Source organism: Oryzias latipes, chromosome 13 (assembly GCF_053564925.1).
Source record: "Oryzias latipes strain Hd-rR chromosome 13, Olatipes_Hd-rR_3.1".
Classification (NCBI taxonomy): domain Eukaryota; kingdom Metazoa; phylum Chordata; class Actinopteri; order Beloniformes; family Adrianichthyidae; genus Oryzias; species Oryzias latipes.
This window is the reverse complement of record NC_136249.1, coordinates 1,740,888-1,759,324: the sequence shown is the minus strand read 5'-3', so window position 1 is coordinate 1,759,324 and position 18,437 is coordinate 1,740,888. Positions and strand designations below refer to the sequence as shown.

General features: G+C 42.2%; 2 protein-coding genes across 4 annotated transcripts; both read left to right on the top strand.

Annotated features, from left to right (window-relative positions):
- Nucleotides 1-3,615: 3,615 nt before the first annotated feature.
- Nucleotides 3,616-6,663, top strand: cbln18 (cerebellin 18). Its single transcript, XM_020708547.2, has 7 exons — nucleotides 3,616-3,793; nucleotides 4,919-5,018; nucleotides 5,320-5,499; nucleotides 5,740-5,898; nucleotides 5,980-6,068; nucleotides 6,156-6,236; nucleotides 6,328-6,663. Exons 2-7 carry the CDS (start codon nucleotides 4,919-4,921, stop codon nucleotides 6,454-6,456), a joined length of 738 nt encoding a protein of 245 aa, XP_020564206.1. The 5' UTR covers nucleotides 3,616-3,793; the 3' UTR covers nucleotides 6,457-6,663.
- Nucleotides 6,664-10,966: 4,303 nt separating this feature from the next.
- tagln (transgelin) lies at nucleotides 10,967-17,598 on the top strand. Of its 3 annotated transcripts, none has more exons than XM_004075971.5 (6): nucleotides 10,999-11,170; nucleotides 14,046-14,082; nucleotides 16,336-16,524; nucleotides 16,603-16,774; nucleotides 16,862-16,964; nucleotides 17,035-17,598. In XM_004075971.5, exons 2-6 carry the CDS (start codon nucleotides 14,071-14,073, stop codon nucleotides 17,171-17,173), a joined length of 615 nt encoding a protein of 204 aa, XP_004076019.1. In that variant the 5' UTR covers nucleotides 10,999-11,170; nucleotides 14,046-14,070; the 3' UTR covers nucleotides 17,174-17,598. The 3 variants fall into 3 exon arrangements, with proteins under 3 accessions (XP_004076018.1, XP_004076019.1, XP_078785478.1); XM_078929352.1 differs by lacking the exon at nucleotides 14,046-14,082 and adding an exon at nucleotides 12,864-13,343 and having other exon boundaries at nucleotides 11,127-11,170; XM_004075970.5 differs by lacking the exon at nucleotides 14,046-14,082 and having other exon boundaries at nucleotides 10,967-11,170.
- Nucleotides 17,599-18,437: the final 839 nt, after the last annotated feature.

The window sequence follows — 18,437 nt, the reverse complement described above, 5'->3', positions numbered from 1 at the left end:
CTTCCATTTGGGCGGTGGAAACTTGTTTTGAAGTATAAGTTCAGTTTCTTGATTAAAGCATTAAACTACTAGTAATTTACTACTTTAGTTAATATTTAGGTTTTGAATGTTTTGTATTTGTAGTTCTCTCCCTGTTGTGTCATTGGTCTAGTCAGCCAGTATAAAATCTCCCTAATGTTTTCTGTTGGTGGGTCAGTTTTGGTTCAGTTGGTTTGAGCTTTTGTTATTGATTCTCTCAGTTACATTTTTCTTAAGTTGACCCCATTTTAATTTAGGCCCATGTCATTTTTGTGTTGGGTAAAATAAAACCCCTCAATTGAAGATCTTTTTTGTCCTGTGGCTTAATCTCTGCCAAGCAGCGCCTGACAAAGATTCACTCCAATGTTTTTTTTTTTTTGTGTGTTTGGTGTTTTTAACATGTTCTTGTCACATTTTTCACATGATAAAGGAAATCACATTATCAGAAGCAGATGAAAAAAGCCTGTAGCAGTGACGCAGCTGCTACAGGAGGAGGGCCAAAGTCTCCCTGCTCTGCTCCATTCTGATCATCCACTGTCAGACAAACAGATCCACGAACGCCTTTGTTTTCCTGGTCTGAGCTGGAATCTGGATCTAAGCAGGACGGCTATGATATTGATCAACATTGATCAACAGAGATCAACAATACTCACCAATATGAGCGGCTGTAAGCTAGCAGGATAGAGTGTAAACAAAGGGATCATAAGGAAATAAGTGGAGGTTTAATTCCGCACCACAACTCAGAGGTGAATTTTTAATGAACCACTGCCGCTCTGCAGAAACTATGTCCTAGAAAATGACACCGACTTTTTTGATTATGACTAAAAACGGCATCATCATAATGAAGGGAACACTTTAGATATAGATCAAAAGACAATCAGAATGGGACTGAATTCTTGCTTGAAGGTTAAAAGAAGTAACCGAGACAAGGCTTTTTCAGACACGTAGTAGTTAGTATTTTGCATCTTTGAGCCATGTCAGGTCATAACATTCGCAAAATCAACTTTTTGATCTTTTAAGTGTATCATAATTTATCACAAAAAACATCCCCAAAGCAGGAATTTGATCAGTTCACACATTTCTGAGTATTCCTCTAAAAACCTGCTCTCTGAGCACTGGCCCCTCCCAATTGACAAAATTATGACATCACAAAGTGAAGCACAGCCCCCTCCAGGAAGAGTCTGTGCTATCAGCCCCACCCCTAGGCTAACAGACACACCCACTTTCTCCGTGGAGCTAGCGGTGATCGGCTAAACGCTCAATCTGCACGTCCATCTTTGCAAAGTTTGGATGTTGTTTGGTAACGTGGGAGAAACGCAGATTGAGGTCGGCCCTAGGACGATGTCATTAAATGGGCGGCACCAACAAAGAGCGAAAGGCGGAGCCTCAGAGATCAAGTTGTCTTACTTTTGGGTATGAAAATGAGCAGTGAAAATAACTCATTAAAAAAACATCCTTTAGTGTGCCAAAGGTAATATGTTATCGTGGACATAGTTAACTCTGAAAGGCTTCAGAAAAGCATGGGAAAGACATTTAAAGCAAAACACATGTAGCTATTTTCAAACAACTTTCAAAAAACTGTTAACTTTTAAGAAATTTTAGCATTTAGGTTTTTAAACTCCTGAAGTCACTACATGTATCAACATAAACATTTTAACTATTGATAAAACCGCCAACTTTTACTTTGGGGTGTGTGATCTGATCTTTCCCTGGATTCCCATGTTTTTGCTGTCCAACAGTTCATTTTCTCTGGATGGACCAATTCTTTCTCTGACACGACGACATAGCCTTTAGGTTGACTGGTAAACTGGAGTTTCAGCGGCCTGGTCTAGCCCAATAACCCATATAATAACATTAGAATTAAGAAGCAGTTTGATTTTTATTCTTACCATGAAAACTGAGAAACATGTCAATTGTTTAGAATGTATAATAGGAAACTCACAGGAAAAGCCAAATTCTACATCTACATTTGCAGTTTTCAACCTTGTGGCTGAGTCTTAAATCTGACTGATTTTCACATAAATATCATTTACATCTGTTAACACTGAAACATCACAATATCGATGGGAAAAATGCACATCTCTGGCTGTCCTTGATGATAATAAATGAAATTTCCATCTCCAAACGTTGATGCTGAAATTTCACGCTCAGTTTGAAATCCCATTTGAGGTCAGGGAACACGTTAGAACACATGCTGTCACAAGGGGAATGGGCACAGAGACCTGATACTCCCAATCGCATCTCCATCTCCTTCATAAGATGACAGCAACATGAGAAGAAAAACCAGGTTAACAACAAACAGACTCAAACAAAAGGCTGTCAGTGTGTTTTCCCTAAAGAGAAGATGGTTTTAAAAAGTCTGTTGTACCAGGAAACACTCTATTATCTAAAGAACAACAAAGAGGTAATGAATCACTGTCTGACGGAGGGTCAGCAATGGTCATTAGAGATTACACACTTTAAATGATTTCATGAAACACAACATTTTTCAGGTTTGACCCAAGTGTGATGTCAAGCTGAAGGTTTTCTAGTCAAATTGAGTAGTTTAGGTGAATTCAGGGGGGGGGGGGTCTTATTTCTTCCTGTTTTGAGACCACACTTTCCGGTATTCTAAAAAATGTCCTTTATTTTGTAACCCTTGTTCTATCCTAGGCACTTTAACATTGGGAGTTGGGTCAACTAGACCCACTAGACAGTGCTCTGAACCTTTTTTCTTCAATGATTTGTGATCTTCACTGGTGTCCATGGATTACATGAAATCTTTCCACCTTTATCCACCTTTGTCATGGTAGGAAGAACACCTCAATGGAAGGGGGGGGTCATCTAAGATAGCACAAGGGTTAATCTGTTTAAACTTTTTTTATTTCCTTCATTTTCAGTCCATCCTTTAAAAATGATGCACTAAAAAGTTGAACTTGTGGTTTAAGCAGGCAGAAAAAAGCAAAACTAAGGGAAGAAGTTTCTGGTGTCCTTGTGAAAAAGACAAATCCTTCCACACTTGTGAGCCCTGGGGGAGAAACTAAAAGAATTTCTCATGTGAAAAAGACATTGGTCTGTGTAGATGACACGTTTTCGGCCCTAACGTTGCAATGTTCTAAAGCAAAAGTGGAACAAGTGTTGAATTTCTGTGGCAGGTTGGAGGTGCTTCCAGGTAAAGATGGAAATCTTTTCTTGAATTTGACACAGAACAGCAACATAAGCGATACCAGCTCTTTTGTCATAGTGTAGAAATGCAGGGATCTTCTCAGAACTGAGGGCCATGGAGGGCGCCACATTAACCATCACGGCTTAACGAAGAGCTGCAGAAGCATGTGAGAAACAGGCCACGGCACTTTGCTGCCAGATCCAGATCCATGTTCATTTGTCTTTGTCACGTCTTAAGGAGGTGGACAAAGACCTTCTCTGTGTCAATATTTCTGAGTATCTTCCTCATGGAAGATGGTAACCAAAGACTAGTGTCCTCAAAACAGGTATTATAGTCCCAACAACAGGGACCTGAAAGATCCACGCCCCCTGCCGTTGTTCTTTCCTCCCAAAGCAAAGCCTCCATTGTAGCTGGTGTTTCTCCATTGTAATGAGTGACTCTCATTTTACCAGACACCTGTGTACAGGAGGAGTCGGTGCTCAGATGTGAGGAGGTGGATCTGCTGGTCTTCAGCTTGTGGAGGTGGATCACCTGATCTCCACCAATAAGAAGACCCGACTTCTTTCAACTCTCAGTTTGACAAAGTCGCACACGTTTGCCTGTCACAGTCCCAGAAGGAGAACAAAAACCGTAAGTTCATACTTCCATCCTTCAAAACATCAAAACACATTATTTTATATTTTAAATTGTTTTAAAAATATATAATAATGTTAAAAACATGGTGTTAATAAAATAACCTGTACTAACCACTGTTTTTACATGTACAAGTCGAGTTAAATACAAACAAGTTTGGCTGTTTGAAATGTAATTATGATTTTTTTTTCAAAATGTTCATTTAACCTTTATTTTACCAGGAAGTCCCTTGAGGTAAAATTATTTTTTGAGAGAGACCCAGCATAAATATTTTAATATTCATGTTTACATGAAGCTTTGAGGGACATTTGTTTCATTAACCTTTGAACATAAAATGTTTTTTTTTCTTTTTCAATGTGGTACGCTGTTTTTATTTACAAAAAAATGCTTTATGATCTCTTTCTTTGTTCTTTATATCATATGTTTGAACTTTGATTCATTTACCCTTAATTTACTTTTATTAACCACATGTAAAAAAAACCTGTTATAATAACATATTTTAAGAAAACCACAAACATAAATGTACCAAATTATCATCAGAAATCAATTTATTTTTACTGCTGTAATTTACCTATAAGCTTTGGATAAATGAATTGAAGCTGTGCTCTAAAGCGTCAACTTTAAAAAAAAAAAAAAATCCATGTTTGGTCCAAAAGTTGAAAATCTGAACTTCAAGATTAACATTGTGTAACTAAAACCGGTGATCTGGTCTTTTTGTGTTCAAGAACAGGCAAACATCAGATTCTGATGAAATTCTGTTACAGCAGATTTCTTGTCTTTTCTGCAGACCCTCGACTTTTCCAGCTCAGGTCAAAGGTCAAATGTTTGTGTAGTGCTTCCTTTAAGTTAGAACTGAACTTTGGCCAATTTGAATGAACTTTTGAGTACACAAGTATTTCATGATTAGATGAACACAAACATTGAAGGATTAGCAAAGGCGTGTTCATCCATGTGTGTTAAAAACAACATGTTTAGATGTAACGTGAAAAGGAGAATTTACTATTTTTCAGTTTTGTTTCAGCTGTGATTTAGAGTTCTGAGATTGATATTGATCCTGTAAACAAACCCATTTTACGTCTTTTTATTTTTTTTCATTTAATCTGCTGAGGTTTTACGTTGCAGATGGGTGTCTTACCGCTTCTCCTCCTGTCGGGGTCGCTGTTTCTCTTCGGTCGCGTGGAATCCCAGTCCACCGCCGCAGATATGCTGCAAGATGCTGCACGTACGTCCAAGCGCACATGCAATGCAAATAAAACACATCATAGAAGTGACAGAAGCAGCATTTGCTTCTGTTTACAGTCTTTTAGATTAATACTGTGTTTCAGTCTCAAAATACTTAAGGGTCACGACGATTATACCTGTCACGGTTTCCGTTTTTTCACTCATTCCCAATTTAATGGACAAATAATCCACAAATGTTGGGGAATATTATTGCTGTAAATATCAGTGAGTATTCTGAAATGACTCTGAAACGTTGGCGTCATGCTCTGAATACTCGTTTCTCTGTTTTTCTTCATTTCCAGTCCAGTCGAAAGGATCTCTGACCTGCAACAAGTGGGACTGCAACTGCACCTTCAAATACCAGCGCGGCTGCTGCTGTGCCACCAACGAGATGCACAAGACAGAGGAAGACACTTTCCTGAGGATCAAGCACCTCTATGCAGATGTTATGACGCTGGATTCTAGAGTAAAGGCCTTTACAGGTAAGAGAGGCACACCTGAGAGATTCAAGCATCTTGTGACATGTTTAGCTTTTCAAATCTCCTTTTTTTCATGTTTTAGATGATTAAAATAGATGATTCTATACCAGTTTGATTTCTTTATTGTGAATTTAAATGTTCCTGTTACTAATTTTTTCCCCCAGTTCCCTTTGTTTTTTATCTGCAAACGTTTTACTTGTCAGATGAAAAAAGGAATAGTTGAAATGAAACATCTCCTCTCAGAAAGCTTCAAGGTTGCCTTCAAGGCTTCCATGGATCCAAATCTGGCCGTTGCAATTCCTGGCTCCACTGAGCGGTGCTTTGGCCCTTTCAACACCGACGTGCCGGTACCTTACTCCGTGGTAGCTCTTAACGACGGTAACGGCTACAACCCGTCTCTGGGTAAGACAAACAGAAAAGGTGATCTCAGATTGTAAAAAGATGGCCGACTTTTTATGAGGCGCCGTCTTCCTTCTTTTCCAGGTGTCTTTACGGCCTCTTGTCCAGGTGTTTACATGTTTTCCTTCACGGCATATTCAGCCGTGGACAGCACCGGACGCCTCTACCATAAGGTAAGCTCGACTTTTAGGATGTTCCAGCCTTTCCTGCACAGCAGCAGGAAGCTCAAGAGGTTGTGTCTGTATTTGTTGGGCGTGTAGGTTCAGCTGATGAAGAATGGGCAGTTGGTGGTCAGCGTGTTGGAGAACAACCGAGAGGACAACGAAGACAGTGCCACTCAAGTGAGCCAACGGAAATGGAAAATCTTGGGATGCAGAAACGTTGTCCTCTCTGAGATTTTCTCACTTGGCCTCTGTGATTCTCTGCTGTCAGGTTGTGACTCTGGAGATGAAGGGAGGGGATCAGGTCTACCTGCAGCTGACATCTGGAAGGAAACTCTGCACCAGTCTGAGTTACAACATATTTACTGGTCACATCGTTTATCCCTACGTTCAGGAGTGAAAGACGAGCTGGAGCTCTTCTCTGGACCTTTTGTCTCAAAGGAGAGCAAGAAACCTTCATGCTGTTTTTTTGTCTGATTTGCCTTTTAGTTGATGGTGAAGATTAGAGATGGTGAAGAAACTGAAACAACTTTGCATTGTGTGTGTTCACATAAAGGCTGTGTACTTCCAAATAAACTACCACAACTTTTGCTTTGTGTGGCAAAAAGCTGTTTTGAATACTTGATAGCTGATCTTCCTGGTGTTTCCAGTCAAACATGCAGACATCGCATGGATAAAAAGGGGCTTTTGGCCCGCCGACAGCAGCTCGGCGTTTGGCCTGTGGCAGCATCCCTCTGTAAACACAGGCCTTTCATGGACGGTAAGTGAATGCAAACCACTGACAGGCTGAGTAAACTTCTGCAGATGAATAAACACAGGACAGGACCACGCTTTACACACAAACCGTCAGGTCATTCCAGAAGGTCGCCGCCGTGGGTTATATTCACACTATGACACAACCTGCTCTAGATATGATTTACACAAGTTTCCCTGTCTCTACTTGTCTTTGCTAAAGTTATGAGTTCTTTCTGCTGCAATCCAGAGGCATGTTGCTGTAACTATAAAACATGGAAATGTGTCCTCTCCAGTGGTTGGTTCACACCAGTTCTTTGCTGGTGTTGATTATTATTAGATCACCTTTCATCAACACGCATAGAACACAATGTGCTCGACAGTAAAAAACGTGTTTAAACATAGTATAGAACTGTCCCAAGTCATTTAAGACAATAAACTAAAAACAACAACTGTCAAAAGACGAACACAGGATGGTGGGAAACACTGTGGCCAACATCACAGAAAACTGCATTTCTAAAGCACTTTTTATACTCATTTAATACAAAGTCCTTTTCCTTTAACACTGCAACAACGGCTGATGGGGGGTGAGCTGCTCCAGATGGACGTTCACCCTCACCTGGTCCTCCGGGTCCTGGCCTTCCTGACAGCGACACCTCAGTGGGTCACAGTGAACCTCAAAGTCCACAGGTGCTCCACAAGGCTCCACAAGGCTCTGGGATTTCTCCACATTACAAATGACTGGAGAAGCTGACATGCATGGAATACTGGGACGATACCGTCGCCATGGACACCACAAATCCAGATGTGTTACAGCATGAACTGGACCTTTTCTCTTCTTGGTGTGACGACAACTGTTTGGATTTAAATGTGTCATAGACCAAAGAAATGACCGTCTGTTTCCACCATGGACACTCCATCACGCCTGTTAAATTCAAATTCAAATTCAAATTAATTTTATTTATAAAGCACCTTTCAAACCGACAGCTCAAAGTGCTTTCCATAAAAAAAAAAAGAATAAAATAAAACCAATTCCCACACATGTAATAAAATAATTAAATAAGCCCCTCATAATAAAATACACAAAAACAAGCACAACTAAAGGAGAAATGACAGAGCTTAAGAAAAGAGAACCCAGAAGGCGCCGTCTGCCCCGTCCTCCTGTTGGCCGGGTGTCAGCATCTATGCAGCACAAGCACAACTCATCCCCAGCACCTCCCGCCCCAGAGACCCCCAACCCCCAGGCCCTGTGAACCCAACATGGGCACACCAGGCCCGGCAGCCCGGAGGAGCCGGAACAGGAGATGCCTTTTCAGATTGAATCAAGTCCACTCTGTTTATATCTTGGTACCATATTTGACCACAAACTCACATTTCAGTTTAACAGTGAACAGCTCCTTGGTAAATGCCAACATCGCCTCTTTTTTTCCTTCTGGAACTTTGGAAACTCCAAATCCATCCGTCCTGGTAGCTTTTTATGGATGCTTCACTGAATCCATCCTTTCATTTAACACGGTTGCCTGGTGTGGTTCACTGTCTCAGTAATCGTAACACAGTTAACAGAATCGTTTTAATCAGCACCCAAGAACAGGACATGACAACATGATCGCCACAAACACCACACACATCCTGCACAGCCGTTACAGTTTGTTCAGGATGAAGATTCAGATCATCACCATTCAGGACAAAGACAGCCACATGGAGTTTTGCACCGACATCACTTTGACTGTTTTAGCTTCTTTTTTCCATTTGGTTGCTTCAGCAGGTCATAGTTTATACTCTCTATCTTTTTTTTAGGTTGTGTGTGTGTTGTGTTGATTTTACCGATGATTGTCTGCTCTGTGTTCAACCAGCAAAGGAAGTTCCAACCAGAAAAATAAAGTCATTTTGATTTTGAGTGAAAACTTTTACTAAATTTTAAAGCGTTATGGTGAGAATAGCTCGCCTTTTGTCCCTCGTTTTGTAATGACTGCTTGCTGTATTGAAAGAATAAAGAATTTGTTGATAATTAATACTTTCTAAACACTATGTTACAAGTGTGTGGATTACATTTGAGACAAAAGGGTGTTTTTTTCCTAAACATTCAGGTCAACATTTTTATCGTAACCCTTGTCCTATCCTAGGCACTTTAACGTTGGGAGTGGGGTCATCTAGACCCACTAGACAGTGCTCTGAACCTTTTTTCTTCAATGATTTGTGATCTTCACTGGTGTCCATGGATTACATGAAATCTTTCCACCTTTATCCACCTTTGTCATGGTAGGGAGAACACCTCAATGGAAGGGGGGGGGGGGGGGTCATCTAAGATAGCACAAGGTTACCTGACATTGTTGTGAAAAAACTCACCCATTGGATGATCATTGATATTATCTATAACTCATTAAAAAATGGTATTGCAACTGGATTATTGCAACAAGAAGTTCAACCTGCCTCAGGAGCTGCTGACCATTTTCTACACTGCAATAATCCAGTCTGTCCTGACCACATCCATCACGGTCTGGTTTGGTTCAGCTACCAGACACGACAGAAACAGACTTCAGAGAATCATCAGATCTGCTGAGAGGATTATTGGTACCAGCCTTCTCCCCATTCAGGACCTGTACCGATCCCGTGCCAGGAAGCGGGCTGGCAGGATCGTAAAAGACCCCTCTCATCCTGGACACTGCCTTTTTAGCCTCCTCCCGTCAGGGCGACGCTTTAGGACACTGCGAACCAAAACCACTCGCCACAAAGACAGCTTCTTCCCCCGAGCTGTCACTCTTATGAACACCTGACTCCAGACTACTCAAGGACACTGTACAATCACATAAACTGTCCAACTGGAATTACTGCTGCTGCATTTTTCATTTTTTATTTTTTTGTCTTGTTATTTCAATCTATTTCCTTATTCAGTTATGTTTATTTATTCATACAGCTACCTTACACTTACCTTCTTTTATATTATTTATCCCTTTATTATTTATCCTTCTACCTTGCTAGTTTGCACGAGAGCACAAGTAACCGAAGTCAAATTCCCTGTACATGCGCTGTACTTGGCAAATAAATAAAGTGATTCTGATGTATTTTGTGGATTTTATCAAAAGGTTTTAAAGACACAAAGACTTACGTAATCTCTGCAGAGCAGTCGGAATTCATCAGAAATATACCATGCAACATGTTCCATGTAAAAAAAAAAAACATCATTTAATCAGAGTGGGTCTTTAAAGCTGCACATATAACTGTAAGTACGTCCCCACTGTACGAGTAACACGAGTAACAGAATAATCCAATCAGCACTTAAGTGACAATTTAAGCTGAAAAACTCAGAAATGTTTAGTGATGGTTCACACAAAACAAGCCCCTGAGTGGAATCCAAGCTGTGTTCTTTCCGTGTGGAGTTTGCACGTTCTCCTCATGCATGAGCGGGTTTTCTCTGGGCACATGTCTGTGTGGTTGGGATTGGCTCCAGCAACCTTTACAGGGCTTAAGCAGGTTTAGAAAACAGATGGAAATCTTTTTTTTTTTTTACATAAAATGCAATAAATTCCACTTTAAAGTCAATCTCAGCCATTTCACTTTGTACTTGTTTGTCAGAAAAGGAAATCCGATGCTGCTCAGCTCACCTGACTCTCACACATATGTCAGAACGTGAAGGTGGTTCCTGATGACTTTTTTATGCCAAGAACCCGACCTGAAGGACATGTTCACACATGGAAGCAAAGGAAACTTAATGGCAAAAGATAGTCTTAATAGAAACAGAGGAACTGGAGATGTCGTGATCAGTGGGGATGGCGTGCGCTCAAGAATTTGCTGCAGAAGCAGAGATTTTATTGGACTTTTTGTAGGTCTCTACCTAAACATTAATGAGTATATCTCATTTATTTTCCCATCAACCTGTCTCCTAAAGATGTAATGAGGAAGACCCTCGCTCAGTGATTTTTTTCTTTCCTTTGCATCATCCTTTTTAGTCTCTTGCAGCCATTAAGTAGATGAGGAGATGTCCTGAAAGAATTTGGAGAATTCCCTTGGAACAGACTGACTCTGCCTGGCTGCTGTCTCTCTTTCCTCCACACGGCGAAGGTCTACCCAAATAAGGCCGGACGCATTGAGCTGACGTGAGAGGAAGACGTGCAACAGATAGGGAGAGGGAGCTGCTGAAAGGCCATGGCCTTATAAGGATGAAGTTTCCTTTTTTCCTTCCCCTCTTATTTCTCTGATGTGGTCCCTCCTCCCTTTCTCTCAGTGGACAAGTGAAGTCATTGCTCCTCTTCTGCTCCATGTAAGCTGGCATCCTGGGGAGGGAGGTCCTTGTGAGGCATATACAAACACTCTGTCAAGCGTCTGAGCTTGTCCCGCACACTGCACCGCCGGCCCGTGTAGAGCTCACCTTTTCCTCCAACGCAGTGAGTATGCTTCTCCTTTTCAGTCTAAAGAGTGAAGATCTCAATCTGGGATGAAAACATCTGGCAAAGGACGGAGTTAGGAAACACGGAGGTCTATTAAAAAGAGGTTTATTTTTGATCGATTCAAACAGAATCCCCTTTGTTTTTCGTTTATCGTGAGGTTATTCATCTCCCATGCAAAGCGTCTTTGTCAGTTTGAACATTAAAATGATCTGCTGCCATAAAGTTGGCTTTGGATGCATATGTATGAAGTGCTCATGTCATGTTAGACACTTTATGAGCCAAAAACCCTTTTTGTAAACAAAGTAGACACAACTTTCTGATTCACAGGTTATTTTGAGAAGCTGAACGCTCCATGATTCAGTCAAAGCGGGCAGCAGCTGAGAGTGTGAGCTTCCCTGCCGACCCAAAGGCACATTACAAACAAAGAAGAGGAAGAGTCGATTCTTAGCAATGCCAGTTAATGCACATCAGAGCAGGAACTGTGAGCACTCACAGTCAGGAAACAAGGTGCATCGACAAACAGCAACTATGCAGAACCATGGAGGGCCTTGGCAGCAGTTTCAGAGCACGCCTCCAGCCCGGCAGGTCAGGGCACAGCAGCAGTTTTGTGAGCAGCTCTCATTAAACAGAGTGGTAGAAAGCAGAGCATCTGCTGGTACTTCTGTCCCTATTTACCAGCAGGGATCACATTCCTCAACTCGGTTTTCCCTGATCTCCCACACACTCGCTACAGGAACCAGCATGAGTTGGTCCAAGCCAAAACATCATTTGGCGGTTTGCCGGTTAACTGTGGAAGAGCCGAGGGACGCGTGACGTCCTACGGGCTGCTGCAGCCGCCACAGCCCTCATTCTGGCTTCCTGTTTTGGCTCTGAATGCAATCACCATGGTGACGGAGAAAACAGAGCAAGAAAAACACGAGACGGACAGATGGATGAGTGTGAGGAGACAGTCGATCAAGTTAGGAGCTTTAAGGCTACTGGAGAGCAAGATCTTTCTATTTTTCCTATGTGGGTCAAGAAAATTTTGAGGGTTATATTTACTTTTATAAAAACAATTTCTTAGCTTTAGTAGGAATTTGAACGTCCGAAAAAATGTGTGACATTACCATCAACTACGGTCTATCTATGACCAACAAAATTAGCACTGGTCTGTGCGTTCTGCTGGCAGAAAAGCAGGCTGGAATGCAGTGTTTCATAAAAGAGAAGCAGCTAGACGGCACAGAAGCTTGTTTAGCAGATAAGCTTCTCTTATTGGATCCTGGGCTGGACCCCAAGAACAACAACGAGACTCTGGCTGCTCATAAATTCCAGTAAAGAGACTGAGCTCTTGTGGACTCACTCGTCATCCACAAGCCTTGCTACACATATCTTACTGCTCCCTCTCCTGACAGAACCAAATGGGGAAGAATGCACAGATTCTAAGTTGTTTTCTTTGAAAACTATATTCTCTGTTTGCTCCCTCTGCAGAGAAACGTGTTAGACCAAGAGTCAGAGGAAAGCGTCCAAAGGGAAAGACGTTAAGTGCATACCAGACTAGCATTAGCCTGTAATAACAGCATAATGACGCAGGTCAGAGAGAACAGCCCAGAGTGTGTGTTTGTCTTTAAGAGCAGAATGAAGACGGAGTTTCTTAATTTGCGGTTGAAAGTAAGAAGCGCGCTGCAGAGTTTGCCTTTTCCATGTTCCACAGGGATTCAAAAGCTATCGAGCACATGGGCTGGTGGTAACGCACTGCGGACGCTCCGGGCAGACGTCCATGGATGTCTTTGGCTCTGTGACATGTCGTCATGGAGTATTTCTTTTGATGTGAAACTGATTCCGGGGGCTCCGGACCGATACAGTCCCAGAACTAAGATGAACTCATTCCAACCACTTTTCCGTTGAAATCGTTCCAGCAACAAATACCAGGCAACAAGACCAAACAGAAGGATCCTGTCTGGCAGGGACCAAAAGCTGAAAAGAACCCGAGGACGGAATCTGACCTCCGAGCCCTCCGCCTGAAAATATGACAGGACTCTTTTGAAGGTCCCAGGAAGCCAGATCCTGTCACTCCATAAAAAGCCTTTATTAATCCCAAATGAGGAATCAGGAAAACCACTGAGGCAAACATTCAATCTCCAAATCTGAAAAATGGAGCAACACAATGCAGATACTTATAGAAACACAAAGAGTGAGTCCTTTCCCTCCCCAAGAGTGGCAAATGTTTTTCTTTACCAGTAATCTTTTAGCCAAGTTAAAAAAAAAGATCAAGTTAAAGTCCTGCGCGCCGTTACACACTGGATGTGTTGTCTGCGTTTAATCACCCCCCTGGGGGAGGGGTGAGCTGCAGACACAGCCGCACTCAGGAACCATTTGGTTGTTGAAGTGTTGAGTGTCAAGCAGGAAGGATTGGGTCTTTGGTATGACTAGACCATGGATTTGAACTCATGACCATCTCGTCTGAGGGCGGACACTCTACCACAGGCCCTCTGAGCCTGTATCTTGTGTAACCCACAAACTTGCTAATTACTGACATTCAAAACTAAAATAAAAATTTTAAAGCTAGCTTCTCGCCGGTTGGTTACCATTTATTGGTGAGAACGCCAATCTACTTTGTTTCAAAGTGTGAACAGAATAAAACACATATTGGAAGACAAAACCATCTCTATCACACACAGCAGCAGTTTATGTGTCCTTATATTCTGCCACCTACTGACATCGAAGCTTTATTTGACAATGTCAAACAAAAAAGGATTTCCTTGTCACCCTTTAGATTCCAATTTTTGCCGTTGCCCTAGCAACAGCCTTGCATTGTATGCAAAAAACAAAAAACAATCAAATGCTAGTCGGCTCTGGGTTTGACCTTCTTAACTGTGAACTTCCCCTGCAACAGGAAGTTGACGTGACCCGACATCAAGATGGCAACAAAGGTTGGATGGTGCTGACAGCACTTTGATGTTGGTTTTGCACGTGGCTTTTTGGCCCAAAGGCATAAAACTAAAAAGAAAACTGGGCAGCACTGCCATACGATGAAAGAAAAGACTGCATTTCTGTTAGTGAGTGTGTGTGGAGAAGCGTATCAGCTGTGACTGACCTGGAGCTCCCACTGTCCACTATTTTGCCTCAGAGATGCAGCCGACTCTTGGGAGGCTCAATGGTGTGCACTGGAAGACACTGTGCTGTTAATTCCACTGTTTTTGTGTGTGTGTAATAAAAAGAGACATTTACATTGATTGCTGAGCATTTACACTCATGAACACGCTTCTTACCTGCATGTTGTCAGTGTTTGTGTCAATGCCTTTGTTATTGCTTACTGTGAAAGGCAGCCCTCCACTTACACTCCTTCATTTTTTAGATTTTGCCTCCTAGGATCCAGACGTATTTCTTGTGGTCTTGTGTGTTTATTTTCGTGACCAGGAAACTCTTGCAGAAACTTTGCTTTGTTCATTCAAGTTTGCCCCAAATTTGCCAAAACAATTATACAAATTTGAAATTGCGCCACCAAAACTGCAGTTAACCTGACAGGTGAATTTAATTCCCTGTAAAACCTCCTCGGTCGCTGCATTTTGGGCCGTCCTTGCCAAAAATGAAGAATAAAAAAATGTTTTCCTCCAAATTCAAAAGTAATTTAATGATGCAACTTTTTAAAACAGGAGTTTATCCTGATGACATCCTTATGCTGCTGAAGTTGAAGCCCTACTCCAAGGAAAAAACTTGTTTTTGTGACATTTTTCTGATGCTGAAGGACATGTATTAAAAAGAATTTCTTTATTCTAACTGTTTTGAATCTTGAGCAGACCAAAAAAATGCTGTTTGAAAAAGATTATAGTTGCAGGCCAAAGTCTCCCTGCTCTGCTCCATTCTGATCTGTCAGACAAACGGACCCATGAACGTCTTTGTTTTCCTGGTCTGAGCTGGATTCTGGATCAGAACTGGACGGAGGGATGGAAGGCTACGTTGTTGCTCTCCGTTTTTGTTGCACCGCTAATGTTAGCTTGGGTTTGTGAACAGGGGAGCGCATAAACACAGAGCTCTCAGTAATGGGAAAGGGAGCAGGGTTGCTTTGGTTCCACTGGGCCCACTCATAACTGAAACAAAGGTTTTTGGATTCAGTCTAGAAACAGCATCATCATCATTAAAACACCACTGGGAAGACTTTGAAAATGGATCAAAAGCTGATCAGAGTGGGACGTTAGGAAAGTGAGCGTCACTTCCTCAGCAGGGTAAGTGAGGTTAGGAGAATCTTGACTCAAGTGCAGTTCTAACCGTTAGCACTTCCAGACTAAAGCTCCCTCCTCCATCCACGCTACCTCGATTAACCCTTGTGCTATCCTAGGCACTTTAACATTGGGAGTGGGGTCATCTAGACCCACTAGACAGAGCTCTGAACCTTTTTTCTTCAATGATTTGTGATCTTCACTGGTGTCCATGGATTACATGAAATCTTTCCACCTTCATCCACCTTTGTCATGGTAGGGAGAACACGTCAATGGAAGGGTGGGTCATCTGGACCCCATAGGATAGCACATGGGTTAAACAAACCTCATTCAGTTTAGTTTCCGTCTAGGCCTTGTGATGACAATTTATAATGGCTGGGGTAATTTATTGGTGACCGTGGAAACCATTTAGGGTGGGGCAGATGAGGGGTAGGGCTCAGAAATACTTTTGGAGACAGATTTGGAGGTGGTCTGCATGGTGATCATGCACCAGAAAGGCTTTTTGCCAACTACTATCAGAATCAGAAGTACTTTAATGATCCCACACGTGGGAAATTTGTGCGTTACCATGGCAGGAAACATAAGAGAAAGTAACGTAATATTAAATAAACAATAATATAGAAAAAAAAATGTAGCAGAAATGTAAACAAATAAGGCGGTATAATTTACAGACTATTTACAAACAGGTAACATTGTGCTAAATGTGCAAAAGTCATCTGCTACACTGTGAGGGGTTGTAGAGCTGAATTGTGTTGGGAAGGAAGGATTTCCGGTATCTGGCAGTTTCAAACTACAGAAGAAGATAGTCTGCATCCTCTGAGGCAAAATCAAAAGTGACGGGGAACTGAAGATATTTGGACAAATTTGAGCAAAGAAAAACACATGATCCTATTTTCCCCTTTTTCCATTTAAGATGTCCTTAATCTTTTCCCTTTACCACACTGTTCTCCATCCACCATCTTCCAGAGTGCTGGCATGGCTAACAAAGGCCCGTCTTACGGCATGAGCCGGCAGGTTCAAGAAAAGATTGACAGCAAGTACGACCCGGAGCTGGAGCAGATCCTCGTGGAGTGGATCTGCCGTCAGTGTGGCTCCGGCGTGGGTCGACCAGAACCAGGAAAAATGGGCTTCCAGGCTTGGTTGAAGGATGGATGTGTGAGTGTAATCACGCTCTTTTTTTTTTCTCTTTTGGTGTTGACTGTGCTCCATTGCAGCTTCATCTTGTCCCTGCAGATTCTAGGGGAACTTATCAACAGCTTGTTTGCTGGTGAGAAACCCGTAAAGAAGACCCAGAGCTCGCCCATGGCCTTCAAGCAGATGGAGCAGATCTCCCAGTTCCTCAACGCGGCAGAGAAGTACGGCGTCACCAAGACTGACATGTTCCAGACCGTGGACCTCTGGGAAGGTCAGATGGGTTTCATTGGGGTGTGGTTGCAGAAAAGGCTTGGGCGCTGTGGCCTGTGAAGCATTCAACCCGCATGTGTTGGTGCAGGAAAGGATCTGGCTGCGGTGCAGAGGACCCTGTCGGCCTTGGGCAGCTTGGCCGTCACCAAGGACGAAGGCACTTACAACGGAGACCCCAACTGGTTCTTCAAGTGAGTTCAGTGACACCAAGCGGGCCAACAGAAGGAATCGCCGTAGAACTCTTTCCAAATGTCATTGCAGGAAGGCGCAAGAGAACAAGCGAGACTTCAGCGACGACCAGCTGAAGGCGGGCAAAAACGTGATCGGCTTGCAGATGGGGTCCAACAAAGGTGCCAGTCAGGAGGGCATGAGCTATGGACGGCCCAGACAGATCCTGTAAAAAAAACAGAAATCACTGCTCTTTGGCCATTGCTGTTGCCTAAAAACGTCAAAGCTCTACTATTCTTTTTGAAAGCTGTTAACAGTCGGGTCAACAACAAGCCGAAAAACTGAAAACTGAATGTCTTAATGACGAACATGACTGACACAGCAGACTCCGTCATCTCCAGGAAGGTCGACAAAGAAAACACAACACATTTTTGAAACATAAAAATCTTTACTGACATAAAATCCTCTCCATAATTGACATTTGTGCAACACAATCCAAAAAAATTTTGAATTTATATTTTACTAAAATGTTTACCTGCTTATTTAGTCCAGATTGACACACGCCTCTTCATGCTGCAGTAGTGTTTTGTAGTTCACCACTTCTGTCAGTGCCAATGTTTTTGTACATTTTCTTAATAATAAATGACTTTGACATAATTTCTGAAGTATTTTGTGACTCTGGAAATGTCACCTGTTGTTGAAATATATAAAACAAAAGTAGCCTCAGTCTTTTAGAATCATTCATGAAGGTTTAGTTTACTGAAAACAAAGGAAGATTGATCAAGCCAGGTGGGAAAAGATGGACTGTGCCAAGTTAAAGCAAAGTTTGCTCATTTCTGCCTGTCGTAGATGCGGGCACACATCTACTGGTACTGAGGTTCATGTCGTCCTTCATGCACTTAAAGACTCCGAAGAAAATGGTGTTTGTGACACTTTTCTCATGAAGGATCCGAAGACTCAGAGCGACTTGAACCAATCGCTGACTGGTTTCAACATGGCGGTGCCCGTATCTGGAGCAACGGTGAGGAATTTGGCCTCATTTTGGGAGAGGCGGAGGTCACATCCATCCATCCATTCATCTACTTTTAAAGTTTTTACAGGGTGTGTGTGGACTAATAATTTCAAAACAAAGGTGAATCTGTCAAAAGAAGGATTATTAGAGTTAATGAAATAAATCATGTTTACCAATTTTAATAGATTGAAACAAATAAACCCTTTAAAGAAAGGAAATAGAAAATGTGCAGTGAGAAGGGTAGAGAGAATCTGGTGTGTGCAGCAGACAGGGATGCTGCTCAGTCCAGTCAGACAACTTCACAAGTTGGTGACTGTGCTATTGGAAAGAGATATATCATAGGAAATACTGTTGAATGTCTGTCTGTCATGTACACTCCTCAGTAGCAGGTCCAGGACCCTCCTCTGGCTGTCAGGGAGGCAGGTAAAGGATGTTGAGGAAGGGATGGAACAGGGTACACGTGAACGTAAAAACAAAAGAGAGG

Coding starts and splice junctions, on each gene's coding strand:
- tagln (XM_078929352.1), top strand. CDS start 13,317: ATGCAGATACTTATAGAAACACAAAGA. Junction 16,525..16,602: donor CTTGGTTGAAGGATGGATGT/GTGAGTGTAATC, acceptor TTGTCCCTGCAG/ATTCTAGGGGAACTTATCAA. Junction 16,775..16,861: donor GACCGTGGACCTCTGGGAAG/GTCAGATGGGTT, acceptor GTGTTGGTGCAG/GAAAGGATCTGGCTGCGGTG.
- cbln18 (XM_020708547.2), top strand. CDS start 4,919: ATGGGTGTCTTACCGCTTCTCCTCCTGTCGGGGTCGCTGTTTCTCTTC. Junction 5,019..5,319: donor TATGCTGCAAGATGCTGCAC/GTACGTCCAAGC, acceptor CTTCATTTCCAG/TCCAGTCGAAAGGATCTCTG. Junction 5,899..5,979: donor CGGCTACAACCCGTCTCTGG/GTAAGACAAACA, acceptor CTTCTTTTCCAG/GTGTCTTTACGGCCTCTTGT.